This window comes from Eucyclogobius newberryi, unplaced genomic scaffold (genome assembly GCF_026437365.1).
Source record: "Eucyclogobius newberryi isolate DKJ021-1_F unplaced genomic scaffold, fEucNew1.0.hap1 SCAF_1, whole genome shotgun sequence".
NCBI lineage: Eukaryota > Metazoa > Chordata > Actinopteri > Gobiiformes > Gobiidae > Eucyclogobius > Eucyclogobius newberryi.
Window position 1 is genome coordinate 25,128,163 of NW_027315723.1, and position 21,755 is coordinate 25,149,917.

General features: G+C 38.7%; 1 protein-coding gene across 3 annotated transcripts in view; it reads right to left on the minus strand.

The window, feature by feature from the left end:
* The window catches only part of LOC140356210 (A-kinase anchor protein 7-like), a 186,429-nt gene that overhangs the window by 23,972 nt on the left and 140,702 nt on the right, over positions 1-21,755 (minus strand). For all 3 annotated transcript variants that reach the window (XM_072441040.1, XM_072441033.1, XM_072441025.1), the window contains 3 exons: positions 19,859-19,971; positions 18,280-18,326; positions 18,096-18,196 (listed from right to left, as the gene is read on the minus strand). In XM_072441040.1, coding sequence (XP_072297141.1) covers positions 18,096-18,196; positions 18,280-18,326; positions 19,859-19,971 — 261 coding nt within the window. The remainder of the gene's footprint in view (positions 1-18,095; positions 18,197-18,279; positions 18,327-19,858; positions 19,972-21,755) is intronic.

Genomic DNA, 21,755 nt, shown 5'->3' on the forward strand with positions numbered 1-21,755 from the left:
TCAGCCTAAAACGGGGAATAAAAAACAATCAAGGATTTTATATAGAAGTTAGAAATATACAATTTACATTATAAGACACAGACGCATCAATCCTCCAGGTACAGACCAACACATAAACGAGCAGATAAACACACTATAGAAAACAAACACACACAGACACACGCAAGTACAGTACTTGCTCGATAGTACTTGATCTATAACAACTTTATGTTGAAATGAGCAGTCCAAATACTCAGAACATTGGGCATTTGCACTCACAAGGGGTTCATGCAAAGAATACTATTGATACAGAGACGTACACAAAAACAGCATATTTATGTGTGAAAAGGCAGATTGAACTCATAGTTCACTCAATCTTCAGCTAAAACACAAAGTCTTTGTTTGCTGTTGTCCCATATAAATCTGTATTATCAAAATTAATTAATCAATCAACTAATACAAATTTTGGTCGACTAAGACACCATTGACCGATAAATCAACTACAGACATACAGCCCTAACTTGTTATGCTGTGGTGTATTTCCACTTACAAAGACATTTAGGTCAGACATTAACTTAACCTCTTTCATCGTCACATGACAGGAACTAAGAACAGACAAAATATTAGCAGAAACATGACACAACATGGTAATAGAAGATCATTGAGCGTAAAACCCACAAAGCAATCCTGCACGTCATCCAGGCTAAATGAGGGGTAATTCCAGATCGCATGTCAGCAGTTCAGATTGATTTTGGATTAACCTTACCAATGACTTCTTCGTGACTAATGGTCTTCATAACCAGCTTGACTGAATAACTATTGACAAAGCCTGGCTCCATCATCATAGCGGGCTCATGTTTTGGCTTCTGGGGCTCTGTGAGAATGGGCCGCCTTCACCCGCAGAGCTTACACCTCTGACACCTTGTTACTTTGGTCATAGCTCAGTACTCGCCGCACGATTAGCCTCGCCGCGCTGTCACCACATCACAGGGGGAAGCGAGCGTAACCTTTACCCAGACGCACACTCACAAACACACACAAACGCACACACACGACCTGCTTGCACTGCTTTTGCTTTCCCCCCCTGCACCCCCTCATTAGTTTGCACAGCTCCATCCCTTTCTCTCCGTCTCCTCTCAGAACAAGGGCACAGGGGCTCCACTGTTTAGAGCGATGCAGCTGGAGCCATAGAGAGACAGGGCCGTGCAGATGAGGTTTGCAGAATAGATGCAAAGTGCGTCGTGATCACCAGGTTGTGCCAGATATCACTATTCTCCGGTTGTATGAGTTAATATAGGGGTGTGGTCAACTAAAGAAATGATTGTGACAAAGACGTGTGTGCATGGATCAGCTGACTGGAGGGAGCGAGTATTGATTGTTGATAATGCATTTTCAGCCTTCGTCTTTATTCATGGTTCAAAAGGATTGGATGAAGAAAATGTAAAGAATTATGTCAACAATATATTAAAAGAAAGATTAGACAATATGAAATCAGGCCTTTTAAAATGTGTTTTCAGCAGGTTCCCCTTATAGGCCTGTCCCGAGAATCACTGTATCGACTTATCGTTCAATATATGACAGAAAGAACAATACTTTTTAGGGCTCAATCTTTATCGTCTGTATATTTTCTTTGGATATTTTGTTTTGGTATGACAACACAATTCATGCTGTAGAAAAGGCATCGTAGCAAGTAATTTTCATGACTAATTATTGCCATAAACTGTTTTACCGACACCGTACATTTAGATAAGGGTTTACTGGAATAATAATGCTTTAGATTTACTGTGTCAGTAGGATAAAGTCGTTTCAATATTTATTTGAAACGACTATTTACTTTCCCTGAACAGTGTAAATAATGATCACATTATTAGTCATGTTGTCCTGTCTTTGAATAATCACGTTGGACAACATCCTTGATCTCAACAGTGAAAATGGTTTCAGAGCCCCTTTCAATTGAAAAAGGTTGATTCAACATATTATTTGGCGTTTTCCTCAGCCTTCGCCGCCGCACCAGAGCACACAAATGCATTTGCGCCCACACCGGCTATTTTGAGCCCAATGTGTCAAAGTCTGCTTTTATGACAGCACTGGTTTTAAAAAGAGACAGATACAAACACCTGCCCAGGTTAATGTCCACGTTCAAGGATATGCAACCTGACAAATCCTGCTGCTGTTCCACAACTTCTATGCAAAAGATACACTACTTTAGCATATACCTGCATTTATCCTTGGATTTTCATCAACTACCATTACATCAAGTCACTAGGAAATGCCTCACCTGAACAAAACTACAACAAAAGTGGAATAAACAGAGTAATGGGAACAAATATACAGCCAGCGAGAGGAATTGTCCAGATATATTGACTTTAACGCAAATCTATACTTTCCCAGCACTAACAGCTATTACCAAGCTCATTCTATTGTTGATGCTTTTGTCTGTCTTTTTCTATGTATAAACAACAAACAAGGTTTTAATGTATGGAGTTTACCTGGTACGGCTTTAATGATCCCAAGTGGCCCAATTACCATATTTCATGCATAAAAGCTCTACTTCTCCCACCACAGGGTCAATGTAACCTCGTATTAATAAGAGCAATTCTCAAAGGGTAAGCTTGGTGGAAGTGAGATCTTATTTCGTATAGGATTTTTAATTGAGAAAGGTTTTTTGAATCTCAAACAAGAGACAGTTGCTACATAAGCCATCGCAAGGAGACTATAATGTATCTAAAATTCTCTTCTCTCCGAAACGCTGTGCCACTGTTGGTTTTGCATTCATGAATTCAGGTCAAATTGTATTTTAAAGAACGTTAATCCTGGGACGTTTGCTCTGGCTCCTTGAGATCCAACTTCAACAGGAACTAGAGTAAATCTTTGTATAAACAGAGAAATGCTTGCACATAGAGGACATACTTTACAAGAAAACAAATCATCATGTTTGTCTCTGAATATTTTGTCAAATGATGTCTTGATCAAACGTAAAACTATAACTTTGATGCATTTTTCTGCTGGGTAAACTAATAAAACTGTTCATTATTTTATGAAAACAGCTAAATGTCTTATTAAGAACTACAAAAAGTATCTTATCCCACAGTCTAACTTCGACCCAGATCCAAATAAAGCCATTCTCCATCTGTCCCAGAACAGAAACTTAGAGGAGTAATTACAGCAGCAGCATCAGTCGTTACTGTATTTGACTTCCACTACATCACTCATCCACATGTGGTGTGCCCTTTACGCAGACGCCTTCAACTGCCCCCAGGCTTTAGGTCACACGTCCACATCAATCTACACGCGCTGCACAGGAACGGACGTCGCATGCCAATCTATGCCACACATGGTAACGGGGAAATGCACAGGAAGTATGCGAAAGTAGGGTTGTAGTGTCTTAGTACATTTTCTATAGTGATACGAATGGAAGATGTGGTATTTGAATGCGTCCTTTGGCAAAGTTAGTGATACAAAGCAGTACATTTTAGTGGTTTTGCATATATCATTGGCAACATCATCCAAAAACCTTAAAAGCGTTGTATCGAAGTGATGCAATTTTGTTGGTTTATTTGGTTTTCTAAATGGTTTTATGTTAATAATATTGAATACTAACATTCTGTAAGTTCTAACGCCACAAAAAGTTGAATGAGCTGAGATTTCTGACAGTTTTTTGTAGTTGAACGGCTGCTGAAGTAATAAGAAACATACAGCACACGCAAAAATATAAAAATAATTGCCACCACCAGTAAAAGCAAGGATAGTTTAAGATCCATTAAATGCACAACTGAATAATCATAACAACACAACATGCGGTAGAAACGGTCCGTAATATAAATCTGTCTTTTTTAAAGTACATTTTCTCATTCATTCCCATGCCATTGTTCGTAAATTCAGTTCTGCCACTGCGCTAACAGTTGCTTGCAGAGGAAGGGCAACTCATGGCCGTGACAAAGTGATGCACATGGACGCGTCAACAGAAATCCTCACTTCTCTGCACCGCGGTCTGAATAACTAGAGCAAAGCACAAAGCAAAGGCAGCGTTGTGCATCTCCCCGCGCTGACGGCTGACGGTAGCGGTCCGCCAGATTAGCCGCTGCTCCCCACCCACTCACCGACAGACACTTACTGATTTTCTCCTCCGTTTGGGAAAAAGGGAAGCAGCACAGTTGACCCATGGCGCCACCTTCCCCTCGTCTTCTCTACGCACAATCCCAATGCCTTCTCCTCGCCGTCACTCCCTAATCCTCTTGAGAAACGCAAGGATGGAGCGTAGGCACGAGGAGGACGGAGAGAGAGACGAGGAGAGATTTCCCCCTTTGCGTCTGTGCCTGCGTGCGGCCGGAGGGAGAATGAACAGAGCCGAGCAGCAGACGACAGAGAGAGAGAGAGAGAGAGAGAGGGGCTGTGTGGCTTCTCGCTCTCTCTCGCTCTACTTTGCAGCAAAGTCGGGAGGAGGAGTGAGTGTGTGCGTGTGTGTGCGATAAGGCAAGCACAGTGTGTAGGAGACAATGTAAAATAAGAGTGTCATTTTTGTATTGTTTTGTGTGAAGTGGCCGGTGCGGAGGAGGGGAGGATGGGTGAATGGAATAAGCGTGTGTGTGTGTGTGTGTGATTGGCTTGGATTGTGTGAGCTTTAGGGTAATGTGAGAATGGGAAACGGTGGGAATCTAAAGACACACTGCTTTGTTTATGTATTTAGTGTTGTGGACAGAGGAGGCAGGCCACGCCCCTCGTGTCACTGTAGCTTGAGTAATGGATGTTGAATCACCAGCAGCTGCCCACAGCCACATCCCCATCTATCTGGGTTATTTATGCCATGATTAATTATTTTATACAGTAGTGGGCAAATCTGTTCTAGTAGAATAAATATTGAACAGCCTACATTAGCATTTTCATTGAAAATAAATGGGTTAATGCATAGTAAGAATTCAGCAGAGAAAAAAAGACTACAGCGAGGGTCACATAAGGATGGTCCGATCATTGCATAAGAGAATAACGCGGCTCTTATTTTCTTAAAAAGGGACAATCTCTAAAGGCTTGAAAAGATCTCAAATAATCATAAGAAGCTTATTGTGCGTGACATACATCAGATTTATTTAAATATATTAATATAAATTATTATAATGTAGTATTGTGTTTTCCCAATTTATACTTATACTTGTAATATTGTAATGTTATAAAACAGCTTGCTCACAATAACCATTTTTGTTTTGTGTGGTTGCCATGGATTCTGAACGCATAAACAACATGCAGCATTCCTGTTCACAGAGGAACATTGCTAGGCTCATTCTGGAAATGACATTTACTATGGCCTAGAAACATTTTCACTAGGCCAAATTGCACTGATAACACTCTGAGAAATAGAGCAAATAATTTGTCATTTTGTAATCTTTATTGGTTTGTACAGAGATAAGTCTGCACAGTAACATTAAACGGCGCTAAAGATGCATAACTAACATCAGCCACAAGGGGGTTTACTCAATGAAAAAGTGGATTTATTAAATGTGGGCTTGGTGTATATGACACTATGGACACGGTCGATACTATGGACACGGTTGGTATCTGAGGGAACACCCACTAATGGACCTCTGTGTGAGAAGCGATCCATTTATTTCAATGTAGAAGAGCTGCTCTATCCCCACTGTTCAACAACTACACAAACTACTCAAAATTGTACTAATGCCTTGCTGGAAGTTCAGACAAATATGATGTGACGCTAAAAAAAAAGGCAAACATATTTCACATGGCCACAGAAACGGCTATAGAAACCAAGAAGATTGGTCATGTTATCTCAGGCTTCCAACCTCTGTCTGTATGTTACTGATATTTCACCGTGATATAGTTCACATAGCCACTTATCAGAGCGATACCGTTTAGCTTTGCATAGACAGCTGCTTTCCCAGAATAATCTAGGTCTTGACTGAAGGACACATTCATGCTGTGATTGCGGTCATGAGCTGCCACTTATCTGATCACGACGCACCTTGCGCCTCTAATAAGTCCAATAAAAACACAGGCCACCTTTGCAGATTAACACGCCATTTTCTTGTCATTTTGTATCAAGGAAAAGAAGTACAGAAACTAGAAAAAAAATCCTTGCTTGAGTCGCTCTTAAAGGCTCTTTCAGGACCCGCACTGATGAGCACTTCAATAGCTTTTAAACAAACACCAACATCTCTCTGTGGAATTGGAACGCACAAGGTGGGTTGATAGGGAATTACTGACATGAAAGTGGAATGTGCAAAGGCCACTTCACTAGGGCTGCAACGATTAATCGAGCAAATAGAGTAATTAAATTAGAAAAAAGCGTTGATTTTTTTTTTACTGCCTCGATGATTTGTTTAATTTAGGTAAATAAAAACACATGAATCTGCGCACCCGGAGAGCACGGAACCACTTGTGGCACTTTAGTTGACAACCTCAAGAGGGCGCTCTTGGCTCTAAGCGACGCAGAAGAAGAATCTGCACTTCCTCTACCTCCGGAGTTTGGGGAGTTGTTTAGAAGTGACACAGAGGAAGAAGAATTTAATGGATTTAGTGATTTAGGGTAATACTGATGCTTTGGTAAACTTGTTAGCATGTTCTTTATGCTATATTTATCTGAATAACTGTTAATATGTTACGTTAACATACCAGACACTTACCACAGTTCTGTCTGTGCCTCATGTAGCTGAAGGTGTTAGCGTTAGCATACGTACACCTATTCACCATGTTCTCTCATCTGATATTATTTTAAACTGCATTTCAAGATGAAATGTCTGTTCTTGGTCTTGGATTTTATCAAATAAATTTCCCCCAAAAATGCGACTTATACTCGAGTGCGACTTATATATGCTTTTTTTGGCTGGTGCGACTTATTCTCCAGTGCGACTTATAGTCCGGAAAATACAGTATATAAAAACTCTTCCTCACCCTACGCGGGTCCTCTACCAGAGGCCTGGGAGCTTGAGTGTTCTGCGCATAAAACTGGGTTTCGATTCAAATTTCAAGAATCAATTCGATTCCAATTTTTACGTTTCAAAATTGATTTTTTCCAATTTCTCAGATCCCATCCGATTCGCTCCGATTTCGATCCGATTTCGATTCGATCCGGGGGTTAATGTTATTAAAAATGAAAAATGTATTTGAACCGTTTCCTTCACTTCATGAGTGTGTAGAGAAGCAACATATAAAAACTAGTATTATATCAATATTAAACAGCAAACTGATGGAAGACTGATGAAAAGGTTAAGGGTCAATCTACCTTCAAGAAAGATAATCCAGGAGTCCTGAATTATCTTTCTTGAAGGTTGAAATTTTTTTTTTTTTTTAAATCAATCTTTGGACGTACGAATCGATAATCGGTCATTATATATATATATATTTTTTTAATTGATTCACATATTTGTGAATCAATTAAAAATCGGAAAATCGATTATTTCAACCCAGCTCTATCCGCGCAGTATCTTTGCTGTTCATAGCACTGCACTTTTCTGAATCGAGATGTGTCTGATGTCTTTCCTGGGATCTGTTCAAGCCATTCCTCCAGTTTGGGGGTCACTGCCCCAAGTTCTCCGATCATTACGGGCACCACCGATACCTTCACGCTCCAGGCCTTCTCCAGCTCTCTATATATAAACAGAACAGTTCGGACTGGTGAAGTGAAATGTTGCTGTTTTGGGGACATACTTAAGTTAAATTAAGTACGTAATAAAATATGTTATTTTAAGCAGAAACTCCTTATTTGTTACTCATTATTACTATGAACTATAAAGTTTATTAAAAGCATGATTTAATATGCTTTTAAATGGTTTACGGAATGCCAAAAAAGAAAAAAATCAACAGATTACTTGATTAATCGAAGAAAATAATTGATAGATTACTCGATTACAGAAATAAACAACAGCTGCAGCCCTACACTTCAAACACTCCACACAAAACCACACGTGCATGCATTAATCACACTGAGGACGGCTGTTAATTGCACGGTTCTAGCGTGGCTACTGACGAGCGCAGATAGCGTTTGTGCATCTGTTATGAGGTCTCCATATGTTGACAACACATCGCCTTTCAGTGCTCAAGTAATAATTGTTCATTTTGTAGGAGTAATGGCAAGATAACAAGAGGGATTTGCAAGCAACACCTGTAGCTCCAGAAACGCAGTAATAATGAGTGATAATGATAATCAGAACTCAGAAGACATTTTGGCTGTCAGACAAAAATATGCTGAAATGCATCTTTATTAGTTGAGGTGTAAATATTAGGCAAATGTGAAAAGTTTTGTAAAGTGTAAGGCATTATTTTATACTAGGGCTGTGCAATTAAACATATTTTAAAGCAAGATTAATTTATAATCGCCGATGATTAGCGTGAGTCTTTTTTAATGGAGAGGTCTGTAAAAGCATGTCATTGGAGAAGAGTTCCCACTTTGGGGACAGAAAGTATTGGATCTGTGTCAAATGGCAATGATAAAAAGTCATGTATTATTTATGTTCAGGAAATCAATACCGGAAGCAATTTTCTATTTGTTTTTAGTTTTAGTATTTACTTTGAAGATGGGCACATAATACGCATAATATACATTTGGACAATTGATTGTCACGCTTGATTGAAGGATTATAATGCTTTTTATTTTTAATTAATAATTTTAGCTTTTTTTTTACAGTAACAGATAATAAACTTGAATTTTAGATTATTTAAGGAAACTTTCATAATATTATGGATAATTCAATAAAAGGCCTTTATAGACCTTGCATTTACCAAATTACTGGCATTTCTATTGCAAATCAATACCATAAGAAACATCTTACAGGGAGAAGGGTTCCTCTCCACAGATCTGACGTGTAACTTGACCTGATGGTGTCTGCTTGTCTTAAACTGGTTTCTTATGAACAGACCTCTGTTTTTTATCAGACTTTGACAGTTCCTCAGAAGTGTCACGGGTGTTACCGTGGCAGCACGTGTCGGTCAGCTCTGTTCATAAGAAACCACTATACAATTATATCCGAATATCTAAAAAACCTAATTGGACTATGTCCGCTTGTTGCTATGGAGAGGGGTAAGTATAATGCCATAATGTGGAACATTCCAAGCACAACTGACTACTGTATAGCTTTCAATGTACTCACTATTTAGATTATTTTGTTTATAAAGTAAATAGACGACAACACTTCCTTTGAAATATCTTACAGCGCGAAGACGGAGGCAAAGAAGAACAGTGTGGACTTTGTTCAGTGAGGTCACTGTACCTTAGTCACAAGACAAAGCCAAGCCCCAAAGCAAGAATAAAAAGCACTGATTATAAAAAAAAAACTCAAGGCAGTTCATTTGAAATTCATGATTGTGGTGATGTGCTTGAAGTGCTAAACTAAATTATGCAGAAAGTTAGCTGGAGGGAGTTACCGGTACTGTTAATACTGTGAGATACGGTCTGAAGAGTTTGTATAGGAGCATATACTGTCCAGAAAGTTACAGTACAACTGTGTCTTCAAGGCAAGCTCTGAAACCCCACAGACACGGCACAGCATTATTCCAAGCTCTTCAGATATGATTTCAGTCACATCAAGATCCAAACATAGCCAATTTTAAATATTATAGTACTTTTGATTAGGGCAGTGCAATTAATCAAATATTCATTTTTTTAAAATTTAGATTTTACCTTTTCTAATAGTCATTGATCAGCTTCTGTCTTTTTTAACCGAGAGGTCGCCAATCCTCTGTTAGTAAAAAGGTTAGGGTTTGGAGGAAGAATTGTTTTCTATATTTTGTGTTAAAAGGCCTGATGATTAAAAGTCTGTATTGTTCAGGAAATGAATATTGAAATCCATTTGTTTTTAATAAAACAAGATAAAATCTTACCAGAAATTGTGATTGATCATAATGAGGAAAAGAATGTTGACCTTTTTGCCTACTTTTCCTCTTACCAAGTGTTGCTCCTGCTGCTAATTTCATTTTTTAAAAAGGTGCTTCTCTTTAGCACAGTTTTTATGCTACATTTCACATCTGCAGTAACTGTTCTACGAGGTTGATACAAAACTAATGCATATTCCACATGATGGCGTTTCTTACCTCGGCATTAGCATGTTAAATGAATCATGGATGAACTCCAATGTAAAGTCACATACAGACAAGCTCCAATGAACAGCCCAGTGTTCTCTTTTTCCTTCACTATTGAGTTGATCTCTTATAGCGTCTACAGGGGATTTGCTCTTCTAGCCTTTAACAATTGGATGTGCTTTATTTGATAGAAAACATCACTTATACAAGGGCTGTGCAATTATTTGATTTCTAATCCTGAAAGCTCAGGGTAAATCGACAGGACTACAGACAATCCTCTGTCAGTAAAAGCATGTGGGAAAGAGTTAAGACTTTGGAGATAAAAATAGAGTATGTATTGTTCATGCTCAGGAAATCCATATTGAAAGCAATGGTTATTTTCAAATGGTAAAACGAAATAAAACATTGAGATAATTTTTCCTCTCTTGGTCAGTTTTTTGTTGTGTAGCCCAGCCCTGCCTTAAACCCTTGATTGAATACATATGAATATAAATTATAATGCAACATTGTTCTATTTTTTTGTTCTTAATCCATTTTTTTCTCCATTTACACCATAGCATTTTCATTTGATTATTCACACTATTTTCTTTCTACTTCACAACAAGGGATTTAGTCTTTGAGCCTTTTTCAATTGGATTGTCTTCATTCGATAGAAAGCATTGTGCTTGGACGGGCTGACCCTCATTGTATCTGACACACACATAACCTCAGGACTCAAGACAATTTACTTTTTTTTTGGTTCAATGTATTGATCCAATCCTGCAGTTCCTCTTCCCTCATCCTGTCCTTTTTCTCTGCTTCACGTCGTCTCGCAGCTCCTTCCTGGGCCTGACCTCTTCTCTTGATATATGGCTTCCATTGTCGTCGGTTTAATGTCACCTCTCTCATTTTCAGAGCTGGCTTTGTCCCCAGCATTCTCTATTCATTTATCATTGACTGGTTAACTTCATTCTCTATTCTGTCGCACTCCGAGCTGGTTCTGCTTAATCATGGTCCCAGTCTCATCTCCAGACCATCACTCTTCTTCTCCTCTGTCCTTTGGCCTGTAATCTCACCCTGACCCTCGCAGTAGATCCTCTTAGCCGCGAGCTTGCGTACACAGAGGCTGCAAATACGCCCGCCCGCTATTTGCGAGTGACACTAATCTTTGGCAGACCCTAAACAGTCCATTGTTGTCATTTTAAGTGAGAAAACGGCGATTTTAGATTTGCTTTGTGTCAAACTTTGCACTTGTTCCGGTAAACAATATTCAAGACAAATCCCAACCACACTTGAATAAAGACATATCGCTGCACAGGGGGGAAATGTATCGAAATATAATCATGAATGTTGTTTTAAAAGATATGCAACATTTGAAAATAGAGTAAATAATCATAGAAAAACAGCTTTTAAAAAAGGCACAAATATATAAAGTTATGTTGTAAACTTTCAAATAAAAAGGTACAAGGTAATATTTATGGACTTTTATGACCAATTTTCAGACATTTCACAGTTTGACATTCAAACCTCAATGTATACATTTAATAGATATGATTTAACCTTAACACATTTCTGAATATCATATTGGATTCATTTCCTTCCTAGCTCTTTTCTATACATTTTTCTGTATTTTTCTTATCAAACTCACTACATTTAGCGTTTGTTTCCTCCCTTTTGATAATCAGGTGTTGCACATCTCCTGATTACAAAAAGTGAAGTGGAGTGCTGCAAATTACACCCTGACAAAGGCTGATGAGAGCCGCTACACGCACGTAATCAAATTAAAATAATGACTTAGCCCATACAAAATAAAGGCTTTTAAATGTTTATTAAATTAAGAGTGGTTGGTTTCCCCCTCCCCGACATTTTTCTTACAGCGAATATCGACTAAATATTGTTGTCGGAATATTCTAAAAAAAGAAAAAAAAGAAAAATGGTTAAAATATACATTTTTGTCTCCAATATTATTAGTATTGATTTTATTTACAGATAGTATAATTCTGTAATCTGTTGGACACGGCCAACAAGTACGGTAGTACATTTTTTAAAAATCCATTGTGTCAAAAATTTCATTTCAACATTTCAAAAATGTCGGACTGAGGTGTAAATATGTGAACTTGTAGTCTCTAGTTACACAGTTGAGGACTTGCAAGCCTTTTAGTTGACTAAAATGATCCTGGAAAAAGCTCAAATATATAGTCAATTTGCACCAAGTGAGAAGACAAAAAAGTACTAGAAAATTGCAGATTTGAATGCAATATTCACAGATTAGCCAACACCCCAACAGCTATATTTATTGTTTAATGGTCCTTTTAGTGTGTGTGTTGCTGTTGGACACATCCAGAGATAAGTAGCTTGTCAAGCAACACTTGAAAAGGCTAATTAAACTTAGGAACCCCCAGCGGACATTCCCTCACATTCACTTTAATTATTCTCTGTTGAGCACTTTGGGCAAGGACTAATGAAAAGCTATTAATAAAACAAATATTGAAAAAACTATTTAGCACTACAGACTTACTGTTTCAACAGAGACATTTCTATACAGACACAATAGCGTTCCTTTAGATCAGAGGTCACCAACCTTTTTAGAGTCGAGAGCTACTATATGTGCACGGACTTGGTAGAGGGCTCCCTGTTCAATTAGCCTAAAGGGGCCTTTAATTAGATTCGTAACAAAATCACATAACTATTAAACTATGAGTCAATATTTGATTAAATATTTAAACCAGTGAGAAATAACATATCAGGAAATCTAATACCTTTGCATTAAATCTAGGACCAACTCATTCAATGAGTAAATTCATCTTATTGTCCTGGTTCAGTCCTGTGTGAGTCCTGGTTTGGGTTAGACCTGGTTCAGTCCTGTGTGAGTCCTGGTTTGGGTTAGACCTGGTTCAGTTCTGTGTGAGTCCTGGTTTGGGTTAGACCTGGTTCAGTCCTGTGTGAGTCCTGGTTTGGGTTAGACCTGGTTCAGTCCTGTGTGAGTCCTGGTTTGGGTTAGACCTGGTTCAGTTCTGTGTGAGTCCTGGTTTGGGTTAGACCTGGTTCAGTCCTGAGTGAGTCCTGGTTTGGGTTAGACCTGGTTCAGTTCTGTGTGAGTCCTGGTTTGGGTTAGACCTGGTTCAGTCCTGTGTGAGTCCTGGTTTGGGTTAGACCTGGTTCAGTTCTGTGTGAGTCCTGGTTTGGATTAGACCTGGTTCAGTCCTGTGTGAGTCCTGGTTTGGGTTAGACCTGGTTCAGTCCTGAGTGAGTCCTGGTTTAAACTAAACTAAACTAAACTAAACTAAATTAAACTAAACAGGGGTTAGACCTGGTTTAGTTCTATGTTGGTCCTGGTCTGATCACGGTGCTGTCCTGCGCTGGCACGCTCCTCCTCTGTTACTCCTGACATTCTCAAAGGTTTTGTGCATTATTTGTCTGCTTTTGCTCGTCTTTAAATAATAACATTACTTTACCGCGTGTCGCACTGCAGAATCAGCACTGTACACGAGCACATGTAAGATGCGGTTGGGCGTCGCTAGCGGCTCGCAACTACTTGATTACCAGGTGTATTTTGAAAAAATAAAAAGTGACATGGAGCTGGTTATATCATCTGTTGCCGTCTCAACATGTCCAGCTTTCATATAAAACAGGCCTAGCAGTTTTTTGGGCGAAACGAGAACGCTTTGGCAGAGCTGTTCTAAATTTAGAACAGGTCCACGCGAGAAAGGCCCAAAGGGCGCCTGGGTGCCCGCGGGCACAGTGGTGACCCCTGCTTTAGATTGTCTTTACCAATGACAGTGTTACAGTTGTGGTCAGGCGCTGGTGTAACTGCTGCTGATCACCTTACAAAACCAAAATGTCAACAGTGTAATTAGTCTTTGCTGAGAAGTGTACTCAGTGTAGTCAGTGTATGCATAAGACACTTTTAAGTACATAGGTCTGAGCTGCACCTATTGTCTGTAAATACCAGAAGGTCATGACCACATCTTATCCATCCACAACAGTTTTATCTCAATTGTACAGCAAATGGAAAGGTCAAAGAGGCTCAGGCTTTGGAAAAACCCTCTGTATTTCCTTCACAGCAGTTACAGACTAAAAGCTGTGGAAAGTGGAGTGCAAGTGGAGAGCAGAGAGCAGAGGCCACACCACAGACTCTTGCTTACATTACTGCCACATTACCGCTGATGAGTTGGTGGAAAAACGGAGAAGATACACAGTAACCTGCCTTTGACTCTTGCCACACGTCTAAACACACATGGACAGGACATATAACACACTTGTTCCTAAATGCTGTGAGCTTTTTATGGCAGGGAGGTTAGTACAGCACATTGTTGCCCGTATACAGCCAGGGGCGTGTGAGAGCGCTGGATTATCTTGTACATGGGATTATTGGATTAATACAACGACAGAGATCAGAAAGTATCCACTGTGCAGTGGAAACATGAACCCAGCAAGAACCAGATCAGTCAGCTGCCAACACACAGGAGCACACGACCTGCACATGGCAGGCCAATATGTGCAGAGAATATGGTCTGATTAACCATTTCATTTAGCTTTGAATATGTGAAATATAGCAATTATAGATGAAAGGATTTTTAACCTTTGCCCAATTGTTATGCCAGTTTTAACCACATGATTCCACATAGTCCATGATATAAAAAACTTTACAGCTACTGCCAGAGATGTTCAATAATTTGCTCACAATGTAGGTAAACCAGCCCCATTCAGTGAAGAAGTTGTCCCCTCTAAAAACATCATTGTTATTATCCGATCATTATAAGAGACCAGCAGTTACTGTAAATGCAGCATGTTAGTGTAAAAATGCATATCTACTTTGTTCCAGGTTACTAAACCAGGTAATCTTGGTATAAAGATTCAGGCTCATAATGACAGTGAAAGGAAAATAGGTTGCCAGGCAACCATTCAAGGCCATTGTAGTGAACTATGCTGATTCTGATAAGTTTTCTTTTTTATTTATATTGTTTAGCTTTCCGCTCTCACATGAGGAGAGACTGCTGGAGTTGCAGCCTGTACATATCTGGTGTATTTGAGAACTTCTCACACAAACAGCCTTTTGAATGATTCTCTGTTTACTGCACATGACACTGCACAGTCACATGACATCTGTGCATCGTTCATATTTGTTTGAATGAGAAAAACACAAAAACACCAGTTTTCTGATGGTGACAAGTGAGGAAAACATGTCTCACTCCCACACACCACTGCCAGGCTTAGTCTGTGCACACGGCTCACTGATCCACAAACCACTGTGACAGTCGACCCCACGTGCACAAACAACGCAGCTATTAAGACTAAAAGTCACAGGGAACATTTCTAAAGCGAGGTGGGCCTGCACATGATGAGTATACGGCAGTAAAATGGTAAATAGTCACATTTATACAGCACTTTTCAACCTTCAAGGAACCAGTCACACACACATTCACACCAGTTGTACGCAAACACTGGGGGTGAGGCAGGTTAAGTCTCTTGCCCAAGGACACAACGGCAGTATTGACCAGAGGCAGCTGTGATCTTACCACCAACCTGTGGGTGACGAGCGGGATTTGAACCAAAATACATCTCTAATACACACTTAAGTGCAATTAAAACAGAGGTTTTGTGATTTTTAAACAGTTAAAGGACCAAGTAGATTACCCATGGTTCTAACTCAAAAACCCTTTGGCACATATTTAGTTTCCACATACCGGTACATGCATTTATTGGGCGTACATTTCGCTTCAAAACGTTTTCATACAGTGAAGCGGAGCAAGATTACAAAGCCGATCTGCGTTAAACCCAAAGCACTTTACAGTATAATGCACCAGGCTCTTCCCTCCACATACACGGTCGACAAAAACATGTATTACACAAGTTTTTACAATGAGATGATTCCTTTACAAGTTACAATGTGGAGAAAGCAAAAATACCTGTGTATACTAGAAGTGCATTCTTAAAGCATAACGAAGTAACGATAGGGCGCCCCCTGCTGGTTCCTTGTGAAAATACATACGTTGTGCCCATACAAAAATGGGCACAAAAGCTTTATTTTCATTTTTCGCCTTTTTTTTTTTCTTTCTTTCATTATCATAATAAGATGTTGTATGTATAGAAGATGTGTAATCATCACAGACAAAAATATTTCACTTAGCAAAATATTAAAAAAAGAGCCTGGGTTTGTCAGGAGAGTTGTCTTCTGGTCGATGTGTTAAAATGGTTAATCATCCCAGGGATTACAAAGACGTTCGATAAGGTGAAAATGTTATTTGGTTCTACTTTAAGAATAATATATCTAAATTTCTATCATTTTTTTTTATTTGAACAGAGTAGTTTCATGACATAAGACCCTTCTGCCTCTAGAGAACACATGAGAACTTTCATGTGCATGTGGGACGATTTCTTCAGTGCTCTTTCACTCTTTCACTGTGCAGAGGCTTTTGGTCGGATGCTGAGAACACACTCTATGTCTGTGGCTCAATATTATACTATTTCAAAGGTTGCTCACTGTTGTTCTCCCAAGTTTAATATTTGAAAGAAAATATCTTGCTATCTGAAACAATTTGATGTGAACTCAATATTGACTTTCACCAATCAAAACATATGTACAGTACAGACCAAACGTTTGAACACACCTTCTCATTCAAAGAGTTTTCTTTATTTTCATGACTATGAAAATTGTAGATTCACACTGAAGGCATCAAACTACATATGTGGAATGATATACTTTTTAAAAAAGTGTGAAACAACTGAAAATATGTCTTGTATTCTAGGTTCTTCAAAGTAGCCACATTTAGCTTTGATTACTGCTTCACACACTCTTGGCATTCTCTTGATGAGCTTCAAGAGGTCGTCACCTGAAATAGTCTTCATCAGTCTTGAAGGAGGTTTCCCATCAGTCTTGAAGGAGTTCCAGAGATACTCAGCACTTGTTGGCCCTTTTACATTCATTCTGCGGTGTGTGTGTCCAAACTTTTGGTCTGTACTGTATGTCACAACCTGGCGCATTTGAGTAAAATTTTGTGTAACGATTATTGTGAGAAAAAAACCTCTTGATTGAATAATTGTTCACGATTATTAATGAGACTGTGTGAAATCTCGTTCAACACATTACTATTTCTCAAGTTTGTGAACAGCTTATGAAACTGAACTGTCTGAATGACAAAATAAAATAAATGTGACAAAAATTGACAGATAAAAAAGTACTTTATACTTAAGATGTATTTTTTTTAACCATACATTAAATTAAAAACACTTAATTTTGCTTCAAAAATAGTCAAATAGGTTATTATTTTTTTAGTTCGTCCTTACTCCAGAATTCCCATTCCTTCCACTCGGAAAGTCAAATTTATGATTTTTCCAACAGCACATGAAAGCTGCATTAGGGCTAAGCGTGTATCGAATTATGACTTGGTACATTTTCCAGTACAGTTATAATAATATTAATATTAAACTAAAATATTTTACAGCTTAAGGGATCATTTAGGGGGCTCTGACAGATGGGCCCTGCTTTATTTGGACTCAATCAGTCATTAAAAAATTCATGGGATTTTGTTACCATAAAATCGACCTTTCCACCGTTCTAAAAACAAAGGTTCCTCTGAATTAAAATGACATATCCATCCACAAAGCAGTAGAAAACAAGCTACAATACAGTACATTTGTCATCATCACATTCTATTGATTGCAATTTCTCTACTATTCCTGTGTAGAGAAAAATGAACGCTTTAAAACCAACTATCAGAGCGAGTCTTTTTCAAACCAATTACTGCATCTCGAGGCTTTTTAATGTGAAACAGATAGGGCTATTTACGGCTAGAATTGGCAGAGAGGATGTTTCTCAGTGGGCAGCGATGTCCTAAATGCTAATGAGCACCAACTATCTCCTAGCGTTGATTAGGCCCAGTTTTGCATCTCGTTTTTCCAAACACATAAAAGGCCATTAAACAGAGCGAGATAAATGTGCAAACAACAGCAACGCCAGCAGCAAATAGCAAATAAAACACAATTTGTTCATATAATGACTGAAAGCTGTTTCTCTTTGCTTGTCATACAGTAAGAACAACACATCTGTGGACATATTACTCCCTCTAGTGGCAGAACTGAGAGTGTACAGCACATCTGGGTGTTTTACTCACCGAGCTGCAGTGAGGTCTCTGTGTGGTAGTAGCCGTCCTGCTGCTTCTTTTTCAACATGGAACAGAGGTCGACTCTCTCAACCGCCTGGTCTCCAAAGAACCTGCAACAATCAAAGATACATTAACACAATGAACTTAAAAAACAATCATATCAATAAAGAAAACAACGAGAAAAAGACATTACCTTTCTGTGTAGTCGGAGTAAAGCGACGGGTCCACGCGTTTAATGCCCTAAAAAATGAGAACAGAAACATGTTTAACTGAATATCAAACAAGTACTCTTAGAAATTAACCCCATTTATACAAAATATATATAATTCATAGGTGCACTGTGCACGTTTTCTGGCCTGTCACTTGGTTTGGTGGTTTAATGCCATCTGATTAATTCTAGGGAAAAACAATAACGTCTCTATGGACCCTCCAACATAAAAGTTACATTGTGCAGTTTAAATGTTGTGCAAAGATCCATCCATTCTTTTATTTACAGTATTGTGTTTCAAACAGTTTATGTAATCTTATAAACAAGAGAACACAACAACAAGCTGCATTATTTTACATTATATTAAGTTTTTTGTACAGAGGGAGCACATTTGTACGATTAGGGAGTGGATTTTGGTTTATCTGGTTAGAAAAGCAAATAATAGACAATAATTCACAATTTATTATTTTTTTTTTTATAGCAAAAACTTTGTCAAATAGTCAAACTTTTAAAAAGAGCAACGTCTTTTGTGGGTTTTTCTGACCTTTTTCCATCCAACACTTTGAATTTCACGATCTTCCTTCATCCATTTTACACCACCCCTAATCTCCGCCTTTCTTCCTTCCACCACAAAGCCAATGCAACAGTTGCCCTTTCGCCTGTTGTCATAAACTATCAAACGATACACTCCTGGGTTCCTTGACATTTTGAAATGGAGAATGTCGTCACCGCCACGTTGTTGTTCTTTTATAACCGCTACATTTGCACACGCACCGTCTAGACACAATTAATCAATTTTTCACATATTTTTATGTCTTATCTGAGGGCAGGCGACAGAGGATGGAGACAGGAAGGAAAGATGGGAGCGACGTGGTCCAGAGGTCACAGTTCAGCAGCTAAAATAGATCGACCGCCTCGTGTACTGAAGGCAAAACTAAACTAAAAACATACTCAGATACAAGTGGCTCATCTCCAGCTAACTCACACTAAACTTTTAGGTTCAATAAAGCATAAACAAAGACTACTCATAATGAACAAATAGTTAATTAATGATTAAGAATGATTCAGGCTTAATTACTATGGTTCTTAGTCTATACCCTAACTCCTTAATGAAGCAGTTACTAAGGCTGAATCATTTTAGTTTTGTTCATTAGAAATTAAGTCTTTGCTCATACTTTATTTTGGGCTAATTACCGTATTTGTACCTTTTTTCATAGTTTTGGCTGGGGTGCGACTTATACTTACATTTATACTTATATACTTACATTTATATATAAGTATAGTAGTACATACTTATATACTTATACTCCGGAGCAACTAATATGTGATATTATTTGTTATTTTCACACTTGCAACATAATTTCATACTGCAGTGCGACTTATATATGTTTTTTTCCTTCTCTATTATGCATTTTTTGCCTGGTGTGACTTATACTCCGGTGCGACGTATAGTCCGGAAAATACGGTAAGGTGTAGTTATTAAAGAATGGTACCAAAGAGTGTTTTACTATTCTGTATTCATCCTTTCTTAGTATGGGACAGCACTAACGGTGTGTGAATGTACCTGAGCTTTGAGTTTGGATGAGCGGGAAAGCTTCATGATGGTGAGGTGAGGCTCGAACCCGCGGCAGTCTCCCTCCAGAAGACCCTGCTCCTCAAAACGACTGCGCAATAGCTCTGAAACACACAATATTATCGTCATTAAAGCTGCACTGTGTCACTTTTCTGCCACCCGCTTGCCTATGTTGTGATGTTATTGCTTTGCCTTGGCAATCAAGTCGCTGGTCGTCATGGAGACCACTGACAATTTAAGTGTTTATCTTCCCTTGACTTCAGAACATAAGTTTAATTTTTTTACATAAGGCTAGGCAAAATAATATGTCCGTTTGCCGTAACCCGACCGACCCGTTATGAAACTAGCCGACTGAAAAAAAAAGATCAGCATTTTGTTGAAAAAACTTCAAAATCTTTTATTTTTCAATTATTTCGCCGACCCACCGACCGGTCTTTCCTTAACCGCCGTGTTGAATAGTTTTATCACGCTGTTAAACCTATCTGTCATCCCAAAGGACTGAAAACGCACTTCGCTACGCATGTACGTCTTCATTTTCAGTCCTCCACATGCATCAGTAACAAAACAGAACCCGCACAGGAGTCGTCATATTTCTTTAAACATGTTGGTTTACCTCTGTCGGCGCCACTCAACTCTCCATAGGACATGTGTTTCTTTGTCAAGGTGTGAAATTTGACTTACGCAAATGCATTCTGGGATTGAAACACGCCCAGCAGCGTCATCACAACAAACATGGCGGCGCCCGTGTCCCCCGCATGTTCCCCCCGCTTGCCTTAGCTACCAAAATAAAGGATAGTGGCGTACAAAAGGTCGATTGAAATATCTTAAAATCGTGAAATTTAGTCTCTCGATCGGATTGAGAGAGACGTTTTCCGTCATTGACTGTTGAAGCCTGACCCTGGTGGTCACTCCGACTCAAAAAATGACAAAATTTTGATCTTTTTTTTTGCCTTCAAAGTAAAAAAAATAAGAATTTGACTACCGTCTGAGACACTTAAAAAATGTTGACTCGGGTTACAGCAAACCTTGGGGTAGCCTAAGTTGTACATTTTTGTGCCTGAATCCAAATAAAAATCTATTTTACAATCAAAGAAATAACACCAGTTAACAATTGAACTAAATGAAGACAGAAGTACAGCTGCTGCACTCACGCAGAGATTTTAATAACTCGAACACTATGATGATGAATAACCTTGAACACTTATTTATTTCACTTATTTCACATGTTTTCTAAAAAAGAGTGAGTAAATGTCTGAGGTTTGGTGCACAGGTCAGAATCTGGAGGAAGATTTTTGTGTTAAAAAGGAAATGATTGCTAACGTTCATGAGAATTATATTATTATATAATGATATATTATAAAGGTCAATAAATAAATATTGAAGGCAATTGTTATTGTTTTTGAAAAGAAAAATCCATATTTCCCATCCGCATATTGAATTGAAAAATAGCGATCGATCATTACAAGAAAAATATTTTTATTTTTGCCAAATCACCCCAGGGCAAAGTGAAAGTTGGAAGACGTGTGCACACACACACACACACACACACACACACTGACACACACTGACACACACTGACACACACTGACACACACTGACACACACTGACACAGACACACACATACACTGACACACACAGACACACACTGACACAGACACACACATACACTGACACACACAGACACACACATACACAGACACACACATACACTGACACACACAGACACACACAGACACACACTGACACACCCACAAGCCCAGGAGCATTACATGGAAAACCACAGTGGTATTTATAGCCTAAAAGGCTAGACAATAATCAATAATAATGGTGAAGTAGAGGAGACTTATTATTGCCTTATCCTGACTTTACCCCCAAGACCACAACAAA